The 18,032-nt window shown below is 56.5% G+C and overlaps 1 protein-coding gene across 2 annotated transcripts; it reads right to left on the bottom strand.

Annotated features, from left to right (window-relative positions):
* Window positions 1–1,345: 1,345 nt before the first annotated feature.
* Window positions 1,346–17,775, bottom strand: NHERF1 (NHERF family PDZ scaffold protein 1). 2 transcript variants are annotated; one of them, XM_066386806.1, is made up of 6 exons: window positions 17,098–17,775; window positions 7,019–7,180; window positions 6,051–6,204; window positions 3,617–3,657; window positions 2,417–2,557; window positions 1,346–2,184 (listed from the first exon to the last, which is right to left on the bottom strand). In XM_066386806.1, the coding sequence occupies exons 1-6, from the start codon at window positions 17,560–17,562 to the stop codon at window positions 1,996–1,998; spliced, it is 1,152 nt and encodes a 383-aa protein (XP_066242903.1). In that variant the 5' UTR covers window positions 17,563–17,775; the 3' UTR covers window positions 1,346–1,995. The 2 variants fall into 2 exon arrangements, with proteins under 2 accessions (XP_066242903.1, XP_066242904.1); XM_066386807.1 differs by having other exon boundaries at window positions 2,417–2,506; window positions 17,098–17,774.
* Window positions 17,776–18,032: the final 257 nt, after the last annotated feature.

Raw genomic sequence — 18,032 nt, 5'->3', positions numbered from 1 at the left:
AGCTGGGCTAGGCCTCCTGCCTCAGAGCAAGGGGGACACCCATTAACTTGTAACTGTCCTTATGCCCTGTGATAATCTGGAGTGGCCATCAAGAAAGGCCAGTCACATTCCAAAACACAGTTGTGGAAGAGACTCTTGAGGGTGCGTAGGGCATTTTCAAGGGTTAGAAATAGCCTTAGGCAAGTGAAGGCAACTTGCCTAAGGCCTCAGAGCCAGAACTATTGCCGAGGCCTCCCGGCTCCCAGTCCTGGCAGGACACCAGACTATACATCGGAAGAACTAGAATATAAAACGTGCCTGAACCCAAGGTGAGCACTTCACTTGCTGGGCCCCTTTACACCAGGCCCCTAGCCCCATACCACCTGTCCCTCCCACGTTTCTTTAGCTTACTCAGCGATCCCTAGGGTTGCCCCATCCCATTGGTAGCCTAGTGGGCAGCTCTCCTGCGGGATCTCCATCCAGGTCAAACAGGCAAGGGTGGTGTGAGGGCAGGCCAGGCCCAGCTGAGCGGCCCAGGGCAACTGGTGCTATAAGGGTTTTGGACATAAACAAGAGGCCAGGGTGACTAGGAAGTGACTGGCTCTTCTCTCAACCCCAGGGCTCCATGGTTCTCCCTTGCTTTCCTCAGTCCCAGGAACCTGGCTTCTGAGGTTTCTTGGTTGGGTGAAGAGTAGCCTGTGGCCAATTCTCTTCCTTCTCTGAGCACTTGCCCTGAACCTCTGGGCCTGGCAGCCTCAGCTCTCTCAGGCCACCCTGGCAGGCCTCCAGGATGTGGCTGTGAGTGCCAGAGCCATAAAGGTCCTGGTCTCCTGGGGAGGAACAGGGCACTTCGCCCTTGGCAAGTCCTCTGCAACCCACCTGCCACATGGCATGCCCAAGGCCCAGGTTTGCTCCCCCCTGGGTCTGGACAGCTGCCCTCCAATCAGGTCCCTGGCCAGATTAGATAGAGTATCTGGCGCCAGCTCAGCAGCTCCTGGGAACCCTGCACCCCACTGGCTGAGGGTGGGAAGATTAAAGCCAAGTCTTCACATTCCCAATCAGGTTCCAGCGGGTTTCACACTTCCAAAGCTCTTGGAATTAGAGGCTCAGAGCCCTCTCAGCATGTGGCTCGGGGCTATTTCCCTGGATAGGCCCTGTGCCTGCAAGCTGACCCACTGAGGGGAGCATACAGTGGCTGGGTGGCCAAGGCTACCAGGACAGTTAGAACTTCCCACTGGCTCTCTGGTTCAAACTTCCCACATCCCACTCTCGGGCTTGGGGCCCCAGAGAGCTCTGGACCATCTGCCCCTTCAGCTTTACCCCACCCCCTCAGCCAGAGCTCTAAAGGAAGACACAGAGGCCGAAGTGGTTTGGAGAAACCAGTTGAATTTCTGATGGAGTTTCCTTACAATGGTGGTGCCTGGCTCCAGGCTGGGCAGGGGGTGGCCAAGCTCTCCCCCACCTGCCAGGGTTTCTGGGATGAAAGAAACAAGTTTAAGGCTGAGGCTGCTGCTGTGTCCTGGATACAACAACCTGGAGAATCATGTTAATCAGGAGACAAAAACCCCTCTATACCCTGCGACGCTGCACTCTTAAAAAAATCAAATGAACAGAAATAAGCCCAACGCACAGCTCTCGGGGTGATGTGGCTGCTGCAGTCCCAGTCCTCGATCCCTAGACTCAGTCATCACTTGGGGTCGTGACCTCTGGCCTGGTCCCTTGATCCTTGCTGGTGCAGGTCCTAGTGATGTCCCAGGTAGGGTGGCAAGGGGACACCTGGTAGGCTGGAATACTCAGTGAGGAAGGGGAGGGAGACAGTCTGCTTCTGATTGGGGTAGGACAGAAAAACATTCACTTTCTCTGAGGTAAGGGAAGAACAGTTCTCTAAGTAATCAGATTTGCCAAGAGGGCAGACGCTGGTGCTGATTTGTCACTGGGGTAAGGGGGGAGACAAGAGGGAGTTAGGTGGGGGTGGGCCCAGCCCATCCAGCTTCCTGGGTGGCTGGGGGGAGGTGCTCAGAGATTGCTGAAGAGTTCGTTTTTCTTGCTCCAGTCCATCTGTGGGGCCCGTTTGTTGCTGCGCTTCTGGTGGGCCCTCTCTTTGGCCACGGCCAGGGAGATGTTGAAGTCTGGGATGGGGTCGGAGGAGGAGGTAGATGAGGGTGCTGTGGAGTCCTGTTTCTTGGGGCTGTCTTGGGTATTCAGCTGTAAAGATGAGGGGAAGGCAGGGAGCGGGAGTCAGTGCTGGGCGAGGTGTCTGGTCGTCAGCCTCGGTGAAGTGGGTCCTTGGGGCAGTGCCCAGGGAAGCCAGGTCACAAGAACAGAACATGGCTTGGCATGTGACCTCCAAGGCAGGCTGGTGTGCCAGGCACAAGTATGGCCTAGGAATGGGGTGCCAGTAACCCAGTGCCTCCCCTCGCCTGCCCGGCCAGCCTACCTCCTCGCTAGTATCACTGGAGGTGGATCGTGTCAGGGCTGGCCTGGGGTTCTCAGAGGCCGCCTCGGTCAGGGCTTCACGGCTGTTCTCCTGGCAGAGAGAGGACAGGCAGGGGTCGGTGGGGGGCACGTTGGGGAAGTCCTGAGTAAGAAAAGGAGATTCCAGAGAAGATGGGTGCCTCCTCCAAGAACTTGCACTTGAGCCCTTGCCAGCTACCCTGCAGTGCCACTGCCTGGGGCCCTCAAGGGGCTGACACTGTCACATTCCTCCAAGGATCAGAGGGTAGCCTGGCTCTAGGCTGGGAGGGACCACTGAGGGATTAGCTGAATAGCCCACTGCCCAGCCCTCCCAATGAGGCCTTCAGGACGGGAGGGCTTCCTGGGTTGTGGAGACACTCGGGGCCTCTACTTGGCATGGGAAACCCCTGTGATGCTCCCTGAATCTTCTGTGGACCAGCTGACTATTTACTTGGACTTGACCTCCGGAATCTTGAAACTGTAACCCCAAAGCAGCCCAGAAGGGCTTTGGAAGAGTAAGATGGATGTGGGTTCTGCACCCATAGATGGAATGACAAGATGTTTGGGGTACCCAGGGTGGCCTCCTCTGCTGTGTGCCCCGCAGGAGGCCCCGGGGCAGGGAAGGCTTTGACAGACCCTGCAGAGAGCTAGCTCCGCTTCATGGTTGGTCTGTCACAGAGCGAAGGCTCTGGCTGGGGCTTCAGCTTGGCGCTCAGCCCCTGCCTGGGTTCCTCTGTGGCCCTGGCTGGCACTGGGCCCCGCCATCCCTTCCCCAGCCTCCACTGCCTTCCCTTCCCTTCCCTTCCGCCTGGGAGGAGGGGCGGAGGGGCTTTGTTCTTCCAACCCAGACGAAGTAGCCAGGCAGCATGCGGCCAGACACTGAAGCTCTGTTCTTGGGTGGAAGAATGGCCTCTTCTGTGTGGTGGGGAGTTGGAGGTGGGGCTTGTCACCCAGGATGGCGGGCTGCAGAGGGGAGTACCAGGCCTCTCCCTCCGACAGCCTTGGTCCTAGGCGGGGGCAGAGGACACACTGGCAGGTACAGAGCATGGCGCGCAGCAGGGAGTAGCTTGGAAACTGGAGTTTCAACCTGAGCCAGATGGCTGTCCTCCCAACCACACCACCTTCCACCCTCCTCCAGCGGCCCCGACTGCAGCTAGTGAAGCAGTTAGGGGTCAGCCGTTACCTTGCGGATCTCCCCATTGGTAAAGGGCTCAGGCAAGGGACCTAGTGAAGGAGAAAAGCAGAGGTGAGTCCACAAGCTCGGGAATGTGGGCAGGGCTAGCGTGGAGAGGTGAGAGGTGTAGGGCTGGGCAGATAATGAGATCTTGGTCCCTGGGTCAGTGTTGAAAAGTCTCTTCACTGCAACCCACTGTAAGCACAACTGACATTTTGATGACTTGGTGTACACAGGTTGTGCCTGAGTGTAACAAAAGTTTCACAAAACTACTTGCCTTTACCATAGCCCCCAAAACCTTAGCTCCACTACATCACAATGCTCTTTGAGATTTTCTATTCAATTTCATTAAAAATAATAATAATGCTGGTGTCTACTCACCAAGTTAATCTCACCAACCACTAATGGATAATGAGCTCTCTGAGGAAAGCATTGTTCTAGATGGGGGTGAAATTCCCAGATGGCTGTCTAAGAATCACCAGGGAAGCTTGTTAAAAATATAGATTCCTGGGCCTTAGCACCCGAGCCTCTGATTAGTGGGACTGAAGCAGCCCAGGAACCAGTATTTTCCAAATGCTTCCTAGGAGAGGGCAGGAACTCCCAAATTAGAACCACTCAGGCGGTGGTCAGTGCCGCCTCAGCTGAGAGGGAAAACAGTCCCAACTCCCGCTGGCCAGTGTGGAGATGAGGCCAGGAGGGCTCAGGGCAGTGGTGTCCCAGCCAATGGGAACTGCTGTGGTAGCAGGAGGGGTCAGGAGAGAACACTGGCCTGGGTCACTCTCACTGGGCTCACTCAGGGCAGAGGCTCCACATGGCTATGGGAGGGGGGGCTGTTCCATCTCTGGGGACTGGTCACCCTGGGTGGGTTTCTTCTGAACTCTTAGCTTAACATCAGTGTATATCTTTCCCCTCGTCCTGGACCAGAGGCCTAAGCACTCAGGCATAGATGATTCACCTCTTCCTCCCTTTCAACACCCTCGACCCTCCCACGGTGGCTGGGCAGGGGACTGCTAGGACACAGGGACACTCACTCCACCAGCGCCCTACGCCAGCCCCTTCCTCATGGACTCCAGGCTGTCCCACAGTGGTTGGGGTGAAGCCGGGAAGCTGCGTGGGGGTGGGGTGGCATTCCTCTCTATGGGACGCCCCAGTTACATCTGTTGGGAGGAGTGAGTAGAAGACACCATCCTGGGGAAACCAGGAGGGACACTGGGGAGGAGACGTGACCCTGGGCCTCTTCCTGTGCAGGTCCTCTGGCCAGAGGCTGTAATCAACCTAGTTCTCAGGGCCCTCCCCACCCTGCCGGAGACCTGGCGGCATGTGCGGGCTGATGATGGTGGTGAGGGGGAGGGCTGCTGGAGGGGGCAGGGAAAGGTGTTTGAGGAGCTGAGTAGAATCCAGATGTTTGTTGTCTTCCTCATGCTATGTCTCCAAGAGCCAGGCTGGGGCTTCTCTGGGCCTCGGTTTCCCCCTCACAGAGGAAGGGGATTATCTGAGTTACGTGGTTTCCATGAACTTGGGAGACAAGGATAAGGTGGCTGGCATCCCACCTCCCACGCCGAGCCTGCTAGAGACTTCCAGCCAACCCATAACCCCTTCCAGCTGCTCCCAGCACACTAGTGTGGCTAGACAGGGACGGGACCTCCCCACTGGGCCCCTCCAGCTAGGGTCCAAGCCTACATCAGCACCTTTGTGTGCACCACCCCGCCCCTTACAAATGTAACCCTGACACCCTCAGGGAGCTCCACCCATTGTAAAGACCAGAGGTCCCATCCTCCCCTGCTCTCCTCAGCCATCTTCCCAGGGAGAAAGTCCAGACCAGGGAGCACAGTGCTGCTTAACCCCTCCCTGTCCTGGTGTAGCAGCCATACCGGTTTAGCTTGGGCTTGGGCAAGGGGAGGTACCAGGCTTGGCAGGGTGGTGGTGGGGGGTGGGGAGGACAGGGGCCCAGGGCCCGAAGGGGGACCCACTGTTCTCTAGAGCCAGCAAGCCTGGGTTTCCAAGACAACCTGAGAGAGGAGAGGGGGAGGCACTGGGCCCGTCACTGGACTCTGATCTGACCAAGCAAAGGGCTGAGGCCTCCCCAGAGTTAACCCTTTCCTGTACCAGTACTGCCCTGAGAACTTGCTGGGGGTGGAGGGGCTGGGCTCCCTCTGGTGCTGCAGCTTTGGCCCAGGGATCAGCAGCTGTCCCATCTCACCATTCCTTGTGCCAGTGTACCCCTGTCACAGGCCACCCCTAGAAACCCACGGCTGACCCTGCTTCCTCTTCCAACACTAGCTAGGCTCCACTCTCTCCCAAACCACAGCCCTGTCATCCCCTGAAGGACAGGGAGGGAGCATCAAAGGAGGAGGCTGTCACCCCTTACCTGGGACACAGTCAAGTCTAGAATCCTGGCCAACATCCCTGACTTGGGGATCTCCAGCTACCCCACCTAGCTCACCATTCAGGTGCTCATGGGACGGAATCACTTTGCATTTCTTGAAGAACTCATCGGTTTCCTTGTCCACCACCAGCAGCTTGGTTTCATCCCCACCAGCCTTGATAGCAGACACCACGTCTCCATGCTGCTTGCCCTCCATGCAGACCCCGTTCACCTGTGGGTGGGGGCACAGTTACCAGCACCTGCCTCAGTTCTGGGAGGGTAGGGCAAGGAGCTGCAAGTGGTCCTCTTTGTCCTCGGCCAATTGACAATCTGGGGACACGGAGCCCCCCTTGCCTACAGAGTCCTAAATGAGGCCAAGTGGTCCTCTCATTTGTTAGTCAGACAGGAGGCAGGACACATGGGAAAAGCCAAAGGAAATATTCCGGTCAGACTAAACAAACACAGCTGGGACAGACGGGACGGGAAGGGTCCGGAGGCCTGGGCTGGGTCCCGGCTTCTCTATGTACTTGCCGTCCGACTTTGCCTGCCTGGGCCTTGGTTTGCTCAGATGTAAGATGAGAAGTCTTGGGAGAGCTGATCTTCTAGCTCTAATGTTCTAAGACTGAGATTCTGGGACCTGCCCAAGGCATTTGGTTTGCGTTTCCTCTCCACCTAACAGCCTCACTTGGGAAAAGGATTTCATCCTCCCGCTCCATCCTTATGCCTGGCATCGAGGATGCAGGCGGCAGGAAACTTTAGGGGTGGCCTTGATATCTACCTGGCCAATAGATGAATCATGGGCTGCCAATCAGTGACTGCTTGGTGAAGACCCCAGGGGAGGTGGGGGCGGGAAAGAAGTCAGTGTCTCTGCCCACCCACCACCCTTCCTCCCTTCCCTCCTGCCGGCCCACAATCCCTCCCTGCAGCCTCAGAGCATCAGTGGCTAACCGAGGAGCAGACAGTGTGATGGCTGCCCCAGGAGCTGTCTGCATCTGTGGGGAGGGGGCCGGGAAGGAGGAACCTGGGAAGAGGGCGAGAAGCACTACCTCCACTATACGGTCCTGGGCCTGGAGCCCTGAGGCCTCGGCAGGTGAGTCTGGGTCCACTGACCGGATGAACTGGCCTGGTTTGGACTTGTCACTGTGCAGGTTGAAGCCATAGCCATTGGCGCCCCTCTTCATGATGCAGAGACGAGGCCGAAGCTCATGCTGTGGGGATAAAGCACGGTCAAGGTCATTCCAGCGTCCCGGGTCCCACTCTCCCTGCCCTATGCCTGACACCAGCTCCCACAAAGGACGACCCGCTAACAGGCAAATCTGCTGAGATTCTGCACGGCCACGTTAGAGAATGCTGCCCGGGACTCAGGAGACCTGCATGGACACGCTGTGTTGCAGCAAACTGCCTAGGTGACCCTGGGCAACCAGGCCCCTGTCCAAGCCTCGCTTTCCTCTTCTGGCAAATGAGAAGCAGGAATAGATTGCCCAAGTCCCTCCCCTTTAGACATTCTAAGGCTAATCATGTTATTTTGATTGCTACCTTGTCCCTCCTACCAATGGCTCAATCTGGCCTTCCTGGGGGTAACAGGTGGCACACCTGCCAGCCTGGCTTGGTACCTGAGATGTGGATGGGGGACCCTAGCCTGTTTATACAAGGATGGTGCGAACCATTTCAGCTGAGTGTCTGAGTGCTTAAGAGACATCTGCCTGTGCCCTTTCAACAGGTCACCCTGTCCAGGCCATGGCCACAGCCACACTGGGCTCCCTTCAACTCAGCCATGCTTCTCAGGGCCCTTCCCCATTCAGACTCCTGTCTGCAGCAGGGAGGCAGGGGCAGGTGTTTACTGAAAGCCGGGCAGCATATTTACAGTAAAGCCTTGCTTATCCATGACTGTCTCTCCTCCACCAAGCCAAGTGGCCCCGCCAAAGGGAGCCACGCGGCCAATGACCACAGACCAGCGGGAGGCACAGCCCGGGTCCCAGACAGGACAAGAACACCTCACTGGCAGAACCAAGACTGGTCTGGCAGAGGGCAAAGGCAATAACAGAACGCCAGAGGTCCTGCTGGTCCGCAAGGAGCACTCAGACACTCAACTGAAACGGTGTCACTAGCCTCGGTCCAACCTAGCAGCTGAGCTTAGAAGCTGTAGTCCTAAAACACGTGCAAGTGACGGAGAGAATCTGGGGGTGGATGGGCAGGAAACCGAAGCCCGAGCACCAAGACTGACTTGGGGTCCCTCTCCCTCAACTCGCAGGCCGGGAGCAGGGCCACAGCAGCCAGCCTGTGAGCTCCGGGTTACTCCAGGACACCAGGCCAGGAGCAATGGCTGGAGCCAATACCCTGGCCCAGGTCCTAGCCCCCCCACTGTGTGGCCTGGGGCAGTCATTTCTGCCTCAGGTTCCTCATTGGGACCGTTCTTAAGTGCCACCTGTCTCCAAGGGTAGCTGTAAGGCAGTGAGGTAATTCACAGACAAGGGGGCACTTACTTGACAACTGTGAAATCCCTGTGCGGGCTTTCCCCCTGTTGTGAATACTAATGAACAGTCAAATGAAAGTGAGAAGTGAGATTCTGGCGTGGGGGGTTGGGGTGCCAGGCTGCTCTGAAACCCCAGTCCCCAGCTGGGAGCGGAGAAGGCTAGGGACGGGTGGGGAAGGTGAAGAGGGTTTACAGGTCGCCTGTCCCAACTTGCCAGCCCTAGGAGGCAGTGCCATCAGCTTTAAGGCTCGGTCCCCACCACTCCACTCTCAGAAGGGTGACCAGAGGAGGTGACTTTGTCTTCCTTTAAATGACGGGGCGGATCTTTCTGTGTCTCAGGATGTTGATGGGGGTGTAGAGAGGCCAAGACAGGAAGGAGAGTTGACAATTGGGCTGCAGGAACCATAATCTGGGCTGGAAGCCCCAGGGTCCCCTTTCTCCCATGTTCTCATCCCTCTCCGGTTCCCCAAGGCAGGGCCGGCTGATGCCTGCTTCTCTGGGCCAGCCACAGCACTCCAGGTCTTGTTCCGGGAGTGAGAGGCTCTTCTCCCCTCAAGCTAATCCCTCCAACCAAGCTGCCAGCCAGCCCTCCCCCAGGCGAGGTGAACAAGAACAGGTCTGACCAGCTGCCACCATAGGCAAGGGCTCAGCTTTCTGCCCCAGCCAGACCGAGCTTCAGTCACCCTGAGAAGATGGGGAGGGAGGGAGCAGGTCCGATTGATGTCTGTTCCCTGCCTCCCCTCAGCAACCTGGCTGTGGCTGTTCACACATCTTCAAGATAGGGCAACTAAGTAAGATTCAAAATATTATGTCCACTGCCTGCCGTCACACAGCTCAGCTGGAGAGCCAGAACTCCAACTGTCTCTCACTTGAAACCCCGGATCTTGCTACTATCTGTGGGCTGGCCCTTAAAGAGCCAAGTTCAGGCTGGGAGGAGGCCCACTTGGAACTGAGGCCTCACAGGAGTCACAAACACTGAAGTCACACTCTCTGAGGTGCCTGCAGTCTCTGCTGGGCAGGGCTTGGGGCTGATGAAACCATAGGCTTCCTTCCGGGTGCTCAAAAGGTCTCTTGCAGCCAGAGCTAAGCCTGAGCTTGGGACAGGCGATGACAGGGACAGTGAGCAGGCCCGGGCTGGGGGAGAGGGAGCAGCTGGGTGCTCCCCTGGCTGGCAAGGCTGCACAAACTGCTCCATGATGCCCACCTTTGGGCATAGGTCTCTGTGCTGCAGGCTCCCCTTACTGATCCTCAGTTTCACCCCAGGACTCCTTGCTGGTGACCTGTCATTAAGGCTGGAGGGCCTGCTTTGAGTCTCATTCTCTGCCAACACTTAGCCACGGGATTGGAAGAAATAAGGGGCTCAGCCTGATGGGCTCAGGGCCCTGCTGCTCCCTTTCCATCTGGGGGTGTCCAGGAAGGTGGACAGGAAACCCCAGGTAGTTTCCTGAAGCGTTGATACATATACAGAGCCCCATCTAGCACCTTCCTTCCCAGCTCCCTGGAGGCTCCTTCCCTTCCCATGGGGAAGGAGGTTCCCATTCTTCCAGGCAGACCAGCCTGGTTTCTTTTCACCCCTCCCCCAGCTGTCTCCAGGTGTCACTGCCAGTTGCTGAGTCAGCCCAGCCCATCCTGGGTGGAGGCTGGTGCTGACAGGAGTCGTCCCTGGGGGTCTGTGGGCTGGCCCAGAACCGAGACAAGAAGGGAGGGGTCAGGTGCGGAGCAGGGGCTTGGCCACCGTTGCTCTTGGGCCTGAGAAAGGGGGTAAATGGCAGGTGCAGGACACCTCGGGGCTACTGTGTGGCCCAAGGAGTTCAGGAGGAGTCTCTTGCCAGTGCTTGAGGGGTTCAGAGCTGGGGTAGAAGGGTCACTTCAAGGGGAACATGGCCCCAGGGTGTTTAGAACCTCAGGTGGGACTCCCAGTGATGATGCCAGTGCAGAAGTAAAAATCAGGATCTGCTCAGTGAGGAGATGGGCAGAGAGCCGTAAGTGAGAGGAAGGGACGTGAGGCAATAGGGGCCAATGGGCAATGCGAATATGCTGGGTGGCTAGGGGCTGTCTGAGTCTGAGTCTTTCATGTCCAGAAAACGCCAGACCCATTTTCTGGAAAAGACCCAGCCAGGAGCGCTGCCTGGAGTCGAGGGGCCTTCTCCTACTCTCAGGTCCTCCGCTGTTCCAAATCCTGTCTCAGGCCTGGCCTCCTCTTTTCCCTGCTCTCCCCCAGGGAGCCCAACCCCACCCCAAGTGGCCGCCCAGTCACCTCCACCCACGCAGCCCAGGGAGCGGATGGCGGGCACGGAATTCAATAGGCACCCCCAGCAGCCACCTGGAAAGCTGGGGTAAGTCGATATCCTAACACCAGTGACTGTCTCTGGGGAGCAGGTCCAGGGCCGCTCCCTGTTCCTCCTCCAGAGGGTGGCTGGGGGCAACGCCCCACAGGCCCGGGCCCCTCCCTGCCGGTGCCATGGTGAAAACCCTTACAGAACACAGCCAGGCTGCCTCCCACAAGGGGCGGGCTGCAGGAGCAGGGAGAGGACCAGGGTGGCCAGGGGAACGACAGAGGCGACCCTCACCTCTCAAGACTGCCCTCCCCCAGCACAGCCCCACCCAGGGCTGTTTATGCAGCTGAGAATGGTGCCCTGCTGCCTCATACAGAGAAGCAGCCCCAACCACAGGGTGGGTGAGAAGGCGAGGGGAGCAGCAAGAGAGGGGGCCCTGGCTGCCCTGGTGGGGGTGGGGCAGAGGGTGTGCAGGGGGCAGGAAACCATGGCTGCTCTGGGAGGTAGCTCGGTCCATCTACAGGGCTCTGGAGATATAGGTTTGGGTCTGGTCTGGTGTCAGCCCTTCAAGGAAGCCAGGATGGAGAGCTAGCCCTGCTGGGGTGCCGTGTGACTGGGGAACATGGGGGCATGGGAAGTGACCAAGAGCTCAGACCACTGACCCCTGTCCTCTGGCCCTGGCGTGGCTCCACTGCACTCTACAGGCCCTCCCCACCGTCTGTGCAGGCCAAGGAATGTTAGCCATCTCCACCTGCAGAAAGCGAGCTGCTCCTAGCCCTGGATCTTGAACTTCCTGTTTCTCAGTGGAAAGATACTGCTCCGGAGCCTAGCAGGGTGGGATCCAGGAGGCAGACATAAGCTAAAGTGGGGCTACTTCTCCAACACCCTCAGGCAGGGGCCCTGATCCAGGTTCCCCCTCCGGCTTTGGTTCCGGTGCTGTCCAGAGACCCACCAGGGGGGCGAGTTTGGCTCAGGTCCCCTCAGCACTGGGCAAGGCCGGGATGGAGCAAGATGTTACGTGGGCTGCTGCACGGCTGGATGGCCACCTTCCAGGCTGGCCACTCGTGCTGGCCTGCCCAGGAGGCACTCCACCATCAGCCTGCCTCACCCCTCACCCTTCTCCTAGAAATCACTGGATTTACTCCTGTGAGCTATGCCAAGAGGCCACTTGTAAGAACCTTCAGGGAACTTGTGAAATTGGTGCTTTGTTGAAATAACAAAAAGCAGCTACTGTTTACTGAGCACTTACTACGTGCCAAACACTGCACTAAGACTTTATGTGCATTTTCTTGTTAAAACCCAATTATAACCCTGCAAGGAAGGTACTACTGCCCTCATTTCACAGAGGAAGAAACCCAGGTTCACAGAGAGCATGTAAAATTGTTCAAGTACACATAGCTTAGGGGCAGAAGGTGGGCTCTGAACTCAGATCTAGATGTGTGCTATCCAATAGAAATATAATACCAATCATGTAGGTATTAAAGAAAAAAAAAGCCACTGGTTCAATATGGCATTACTCACGCTAATAACCTATGATACCTAACCTAGACTTAATACCTGATCTAATTGCAGTTTCAGCCTCTCTGAGAAGTATTAATACAATCTTAATCAGTCTGGAATATTCTGAGCAAGTTCCAGTAATCTGTTACATGGGCCCTCTCCCACAGAAAGAGGCAATCTACACGATAAAAGCTCTTCCCAAGGAAACCATGTCAGGCTCCCAATAGTCCTTTTCTTTTGTCAATAGTGCCCTTGCCCTACCCGTTTTCCTATAAAAACCTCCCATTGTGTAGGAGCCCTCAGCGCTCCCTGCTGCTTGCTGCTTGGGACACTGCCCAATTTATGAATTGCTTTTTTTAAGTTGAACTTATCAGGGTGATATTGGTTAATAAAATTATATACATCCCAGGGGTACAATTCTACAGTATATAATCTATATATTGTATGGTGTGTTCACTACCCCATGAATGCTTTAATAAAGCCAATTTGATCTTAAAATTTACTTGGTTAAATTTTGTTTTTTGTTTTTTTTTTCACATAAGTAATTAAAAAATTTCCTAGTAGCCACATAAAAAAATAAAAACAAGAAAAACTAACCACAATATCTTATTTAACATAATACATCCAAAATATTATCATTTCAATGTCATCCATTTAAAAGATTGTCAAGGTCAGCCTCCCAGGAAGCCCTTTGTGCTAAGGTGTAGCCCAGAGATAGCAAGGGTGGGTTCTTATGGCCTGTGGGCGAAGGTAGAGACTTAGTCAACAGACTCTCCACCCAGCCCATCACAGGAGAAGGGGCATGGGGCCAGGAGCCTGCCCCTTCTGGGCTGAGGCACTCCATCAGGTGTCTGAAGGTCACTACTGGGGACAGGAGCACCTGGGAGTCCCAGCCCCAAAGGGCTCAGCTACCTGGACCCTTGCGGGGATATGGGTCATACCACCCGAGTTTACGCCACAGTGATGGGCAGAGACATCCAGCTAGAGAGTCAGGCTCCCAAGCACAACCCAAAGGTATGACCAGACAGATGTGCAGGCAGACACTGGTGTCAGAGCCAGCTGAGTTCCAAGACTCACCTGAAAGGAAGAACCAGGGGCTATGAGGAGGAAAGACCCCAAAAACGTGGCTTAAGAGGAAGAACCAACACACAAAAGATCACACACCCTGTCCATTTCAAATCCAATATCCTGCAGTTCAAACCCTGTTCTGTCTTCCCAGAAATGGGGAAGAGGTTGGTAGGCTGCCAGGTAATTATGCCCGCCCACCCACCTTGTTACCTGGGGTGCCTGCACTGTCTTTGCCTCAGAGATGAGGGTCAGGTCTGGTGGGAACCCACCCCAAGCTGGGCATTCACCCCACTGCCACCACCACTGAATCCCCACTACAACCCTGTAGGATGGGTGCTGGTGTCCCATTTCAGAGAGGCAGAAGCTGAGGCTTGCAGGGAACAATGGACAATTAGTGGCCCAGACCCAGCGGGCTGGCAGAGTGGACCCCAAAGCCCAGACTTCTGGCTTTCTAATTCTAAAATGGAAGCTGCTAGTAGGCAAGAAAAAGGAGTGGGTAGCTTCTTTCTGGAATTCCAATCTCTGGGTGTGTTTGAGGTATAAACAGGGCCAGGTGTGCTGGACTGATTTGATTTAGAACAAAGGTCCCTGGTGGCTATTATGCATTCATTCACTAATTCAAAAAATACTGATTGAGCCCCTTCACTCTGAGCCAGGCACAGTGCTGGGGATATAAACACACAAGTAAGCCGCAGGTGTTGCCCTGGGGACTCACCATGTGGTGATGGAGATCAGAAACAGAGATTCAAATCCTGTGTGTTCAGAGCTATAAAAGATGTAGGGACAGGGGGTGGGAGGTGAGCAAAGGCTCCTGGGGAGGTAAGTGGCCTTGGAGAGTGACCAGCGAAGGGGCCTGAAGGAGTCGAGGTGTGAAGGTTCAAAGGCTGAGCAAACACGGTGTGCTAGACACAGAGGGGTGGTGGGGAGAGAGGGCTGCTGGCTTGTGAAGGGCTGTGGAACAATGTGATTATTTAACAAAAGGGGCCCCTGCTTGAGTGTCAGATGTGGTCATAACTGCACCTGCCTAAGGAGGGAGGCAGATCCAGGGCTAGTTACCCCATGTATGGGGCAACAATCACTGTGAAATATTTATTTATTCAAATACCAAGAAGCAACGTTTACTGAGCAATTGGTGCCAGGCACTGAGCTAAACAGACACCCTCAAGTAACCCTGACAACCCTCCGAGAAAGCTGCTATCGCCCGAACTTACACAAGAGGAAATGGAGGCTTAGAGAGGTTAAGAGGTGGCCCAGCTAGTACAGCTGAGCTGGCTTAGGCCTGCCCAGCCGCTACTGTGAGCCTATGTGCCCGGCGCCAAGCTCAAGGGTTTAGGTCCCATCCCGTGACTGCAGGCTGTGAGCAGGGGTGCTGCGGCCCCTCAGCCCCCATGAGTGGAGGTGGGGAAAGCCGTTAGCAAAGGTGGGCAGAGTTGGAAGTACACACCTCCACCTCCTTCTACTTCAGTACTACAGGCCCCCTCACCTTCTGCCCTGTGTCATCCCTGACTCAGGCTGGCCTTTCCAGTGAGATGTCACTTGCCACCCACTCTCTGCATGGCACTTTTCCAAGTAACACCTTGTTTACTTATGAGAACTAATGAAGATATCGTAACAGCCCACACTGAAAAGCCTTTAAAGGAAATTATTACGATGCTTATTAACATTTTGTTGCAATGACAGGGTGGGTCACCTTTAAGCCCACCATGCCAGATTTCATGGGAATTTCTTATTAGGTGGATCTAACTAGATGCTAGCAGGCTGTGCTTAAGACAGTGGCTGCACAGAGCTCCGATTCAAATGTCTGGGCATAAAGAAGATCAATGCAGCATCCCATAAAGGCACAAGTATGTATTTCCCATTATTTGTAAAATTCGAGAACAGGTATCACTGTAATCCAACGCCTCCCATTCTACAGATGAGAGAACCAAGGCTAAAAGAAGTTCTGTGATTTGCTTATTGACCTGAAACCCCAAGAGGCCTAGTGATACTGTCCCCAGGACTGGGGTAGGGGGTGGGGTTCTACTCCCTTCTCCTGGCCTAACACAATATACACAAATGCAGGTGTCACACCACCACCTGGGGGGTCTGAACCTGTGTTCACCCAGACAGCGGGAAGCCAGGCACTGCTGCCTTTCAGATGAAACAGGGGAGAGGGAGGCCTGTGCTAGGTCCTTCACCTCCCTCCAGGCCCTCCCACACCCAGCAGCAAAACCAAAAGGGTAATGGGAGGAGCTTAACTTGATGCAACTTTGTGTGTGTGTGTGGCAGGGGATGGTGCGTTACTTGTGCAAGTGCTAAAGTCCATTAAAAAAAAAAAGGAATGGCAAATCGATGCACTTAGCACAAAGTTCAAACTGGGTTTCTGGTTGGGACCAGAGGTCGTGGGTTCCAACTCCCTGGTGTCTGACCCCTGCCCCACCCTTGTCAATGCTGGCTTGGTAGTGCCAGGAAGTAGGAGCCTGCCAGCCCTGGCATTCCGGCACCCAGCTCTGGCTGGACAGGGCTCCCAGTGACCTCACTTCCTTTTCTTCCACTGCATCAGTTGGTCCTATCTGGCTCCACCTACCTTTAGGCTGAACTGTGTCCCTCCTCTGTCCAGGAGAGGCTCCTGTTGGCACCACAGACACCTGTGCCACATGCTGCCACCAGGTGGAGAACTGGTGGAAGCCATATGGCCACTGCGGAGGCCCAGGCCTGATCCCCAGTCTGCACCCTGAGGCCTCCCCCTTCACTCTCTGGGGAGAGAAGGCTCAGCACAACTCCAGTTTTGACACTGCCCCTCCTGCAGCTGATCCAAACTAGGATCATTTTGGGAAACACTAAACATGGGTAAAAAAAAGCCAGTTTTCTTGCTGTCTGGGGACTGAAGTGAGGCAGATGATGCGTGAGCAAGGCCACCTACCCTTAGTGTACTCTGCTGGCCCCTGCATGGCCAAGTGCCACTCCACCACTCCCTTCCCTTCCTCCTCCAGCCATCTTTCTCGTCCTCAGAAATCCTCCCTCCCGCGCCCAGATACAAGCTAGCGCTTACTCTTCACATTCCTGAGAATCATAAATCCTCCTGGGAGGCAGAACCGCCCCCCGCCAGACCTCTGCACCTCCTCCCAGCACCCCACCCCCACATCGTCCAGAGACAGTGGGGCTTCCTTTCTTTTTCTTAGAAGTCACACTGGCCTTCAGGAGGAGGATAAAATCCAGGCGGCTGAAGTTAATGATACAAACACCGGCGGGCTGGAGGGGATGTGCGGAGAGAGCCCTGCCTGCAACTTCTGCTACCTCCCAGCGCCGGGGCTCCGCACAGAAACGGGGTTGTTATTTCCCTAGCTCTCTGAAGTCGTGGTCGCGCTCGCTTCACCCCAGCTTCAGTTACCACCCACGGGACCTTGGAGGAAGCTGGCACCTCTGGGGAGGCTGGTCTAAAAGCCGGTCCGGGAATGGGCGGGATTAGAAGTTTCTCACAACATGGGAGCACACACCAAGAAAGAGCCGAGGAAAAGGGGACTGGGCTCCCTTGAGCCTCCCTCCTCATTCCTACTTAACAAAAGCCAAGGGTACAAGAGGTGCGGGTAGCAGAAGAGATCACAGTCCCAGCCGAATGTGGAGAGGGACCAGGGGTCGTGGGACGCAACCCCAAGCCTGCAAGACCTAGTGCACCGGGTAGGCGGGCGGAAGCAGCTTCCCCCTCGAGGATCGAGTTTCAGAAAGACAAGGAGGGCGCGGGCTTGGGCGTCCGGGCCGCCAGGGTCTCTCCCCGATTCCCTCCTCACTCGGTTCCAAACTTGCCGCCCTTCCCGGGCCCCCCACTTACTCCCTCGGGATGGCTCTTCTCGGACTCACGGGGTTCCAGCGCGGCGGCCTGCGGCTCATTTTTGCCGCCAGCCCCCTGCGCCTCGGCGGCGGTCGGCTCCTCCTGGGCGCGGAGCGGCTCCTCCTGGGCGCGGAGCAGCTCCTCCCGGATCTGGACGCCCAGCTTTTTGAGTTGCTCGTCGGTCTCCGGGTCGACCACCAGCAGACGCACGGCGTTGAGCGCGGCGCGGATGCGACTCACCACCTGCTGGTGGGTCTCCTTCTCCACGTTCTCGCCGTTCACCTCCACCAGCCGATCTCCCGCCAACAGCCCCGCCCTCTCGGCCGGCGAGCCAGGCTCCACCAGCCGGATGAACTGGCCCACCTTGCCCTTCTCCCCGTGCAGGTGGAAGCCGTAGCCATTCGGACCCTTCTCCAGGCAGCAGAGCCGGGGCAGGGGCGCCCCGGCCGCCGCGTCCGAACTCATCTCGCCCTGCGACGGCTCAGCGGCACGACGCGGGATCCCGTCGGGGGACGATCCAGTCCTTTTCCCAGCCCTGCGGCCCGGGCGCCGTAAGAAATCTCCGCGCCGACGGAATGAGCAGGTGTTCCGCCAGCCGCAGCCGCGAAATGCGAGGAGCTGAAAGTGTGAGCTCAAGGACCAATCCCCGCCCCGCGCGGCGTATGAGCGTTCCAGAGCCCGCCCCAACCCCTTTTTTCAGGCTGCGGGGCCGTTCTGAGGGTGTGGACCACCCGGGGCCAATCAGAGACCACAGGCAGGGGGCGCTCTGACCGGTGAACAGCGCCAGCCAATGAGAATTCGCAGGGGCGGGGCCCTGCTCTCGGCGCGGCGCCGGGCTCCAGAAGAAGAAAGAGGGCGCAGGAAGTGGCAGTGTTTGTTACCAAGTGGCTGGAGTTGGGGTTGGGGGGGGGGGGGGGGGCGGCGAGTTCCCGGTA

This window comes from Saccopteryx leptura, chromosome 5, assembly GCF_036850995.1.
Source record: "Saccopteryx leptura isolate mSacLep1 chromosome 5, mSacLep1_pri_phased_curated, whole genome shotgun sequence".
In the NCBI taxonomy this organism is placed as follows: domain Eukaryota; kingdom Metazoa; phylum Chordata; class Mammalia; order Chiroptera; family Emballonuridae; genus Saccopteryx; species Saccopteryx leptura.
The sequence above is the reverse complement of the archived record's forward strand: the minus strand, read 5'-3'. Positions and strand labels throughout refer to the sequence as shown.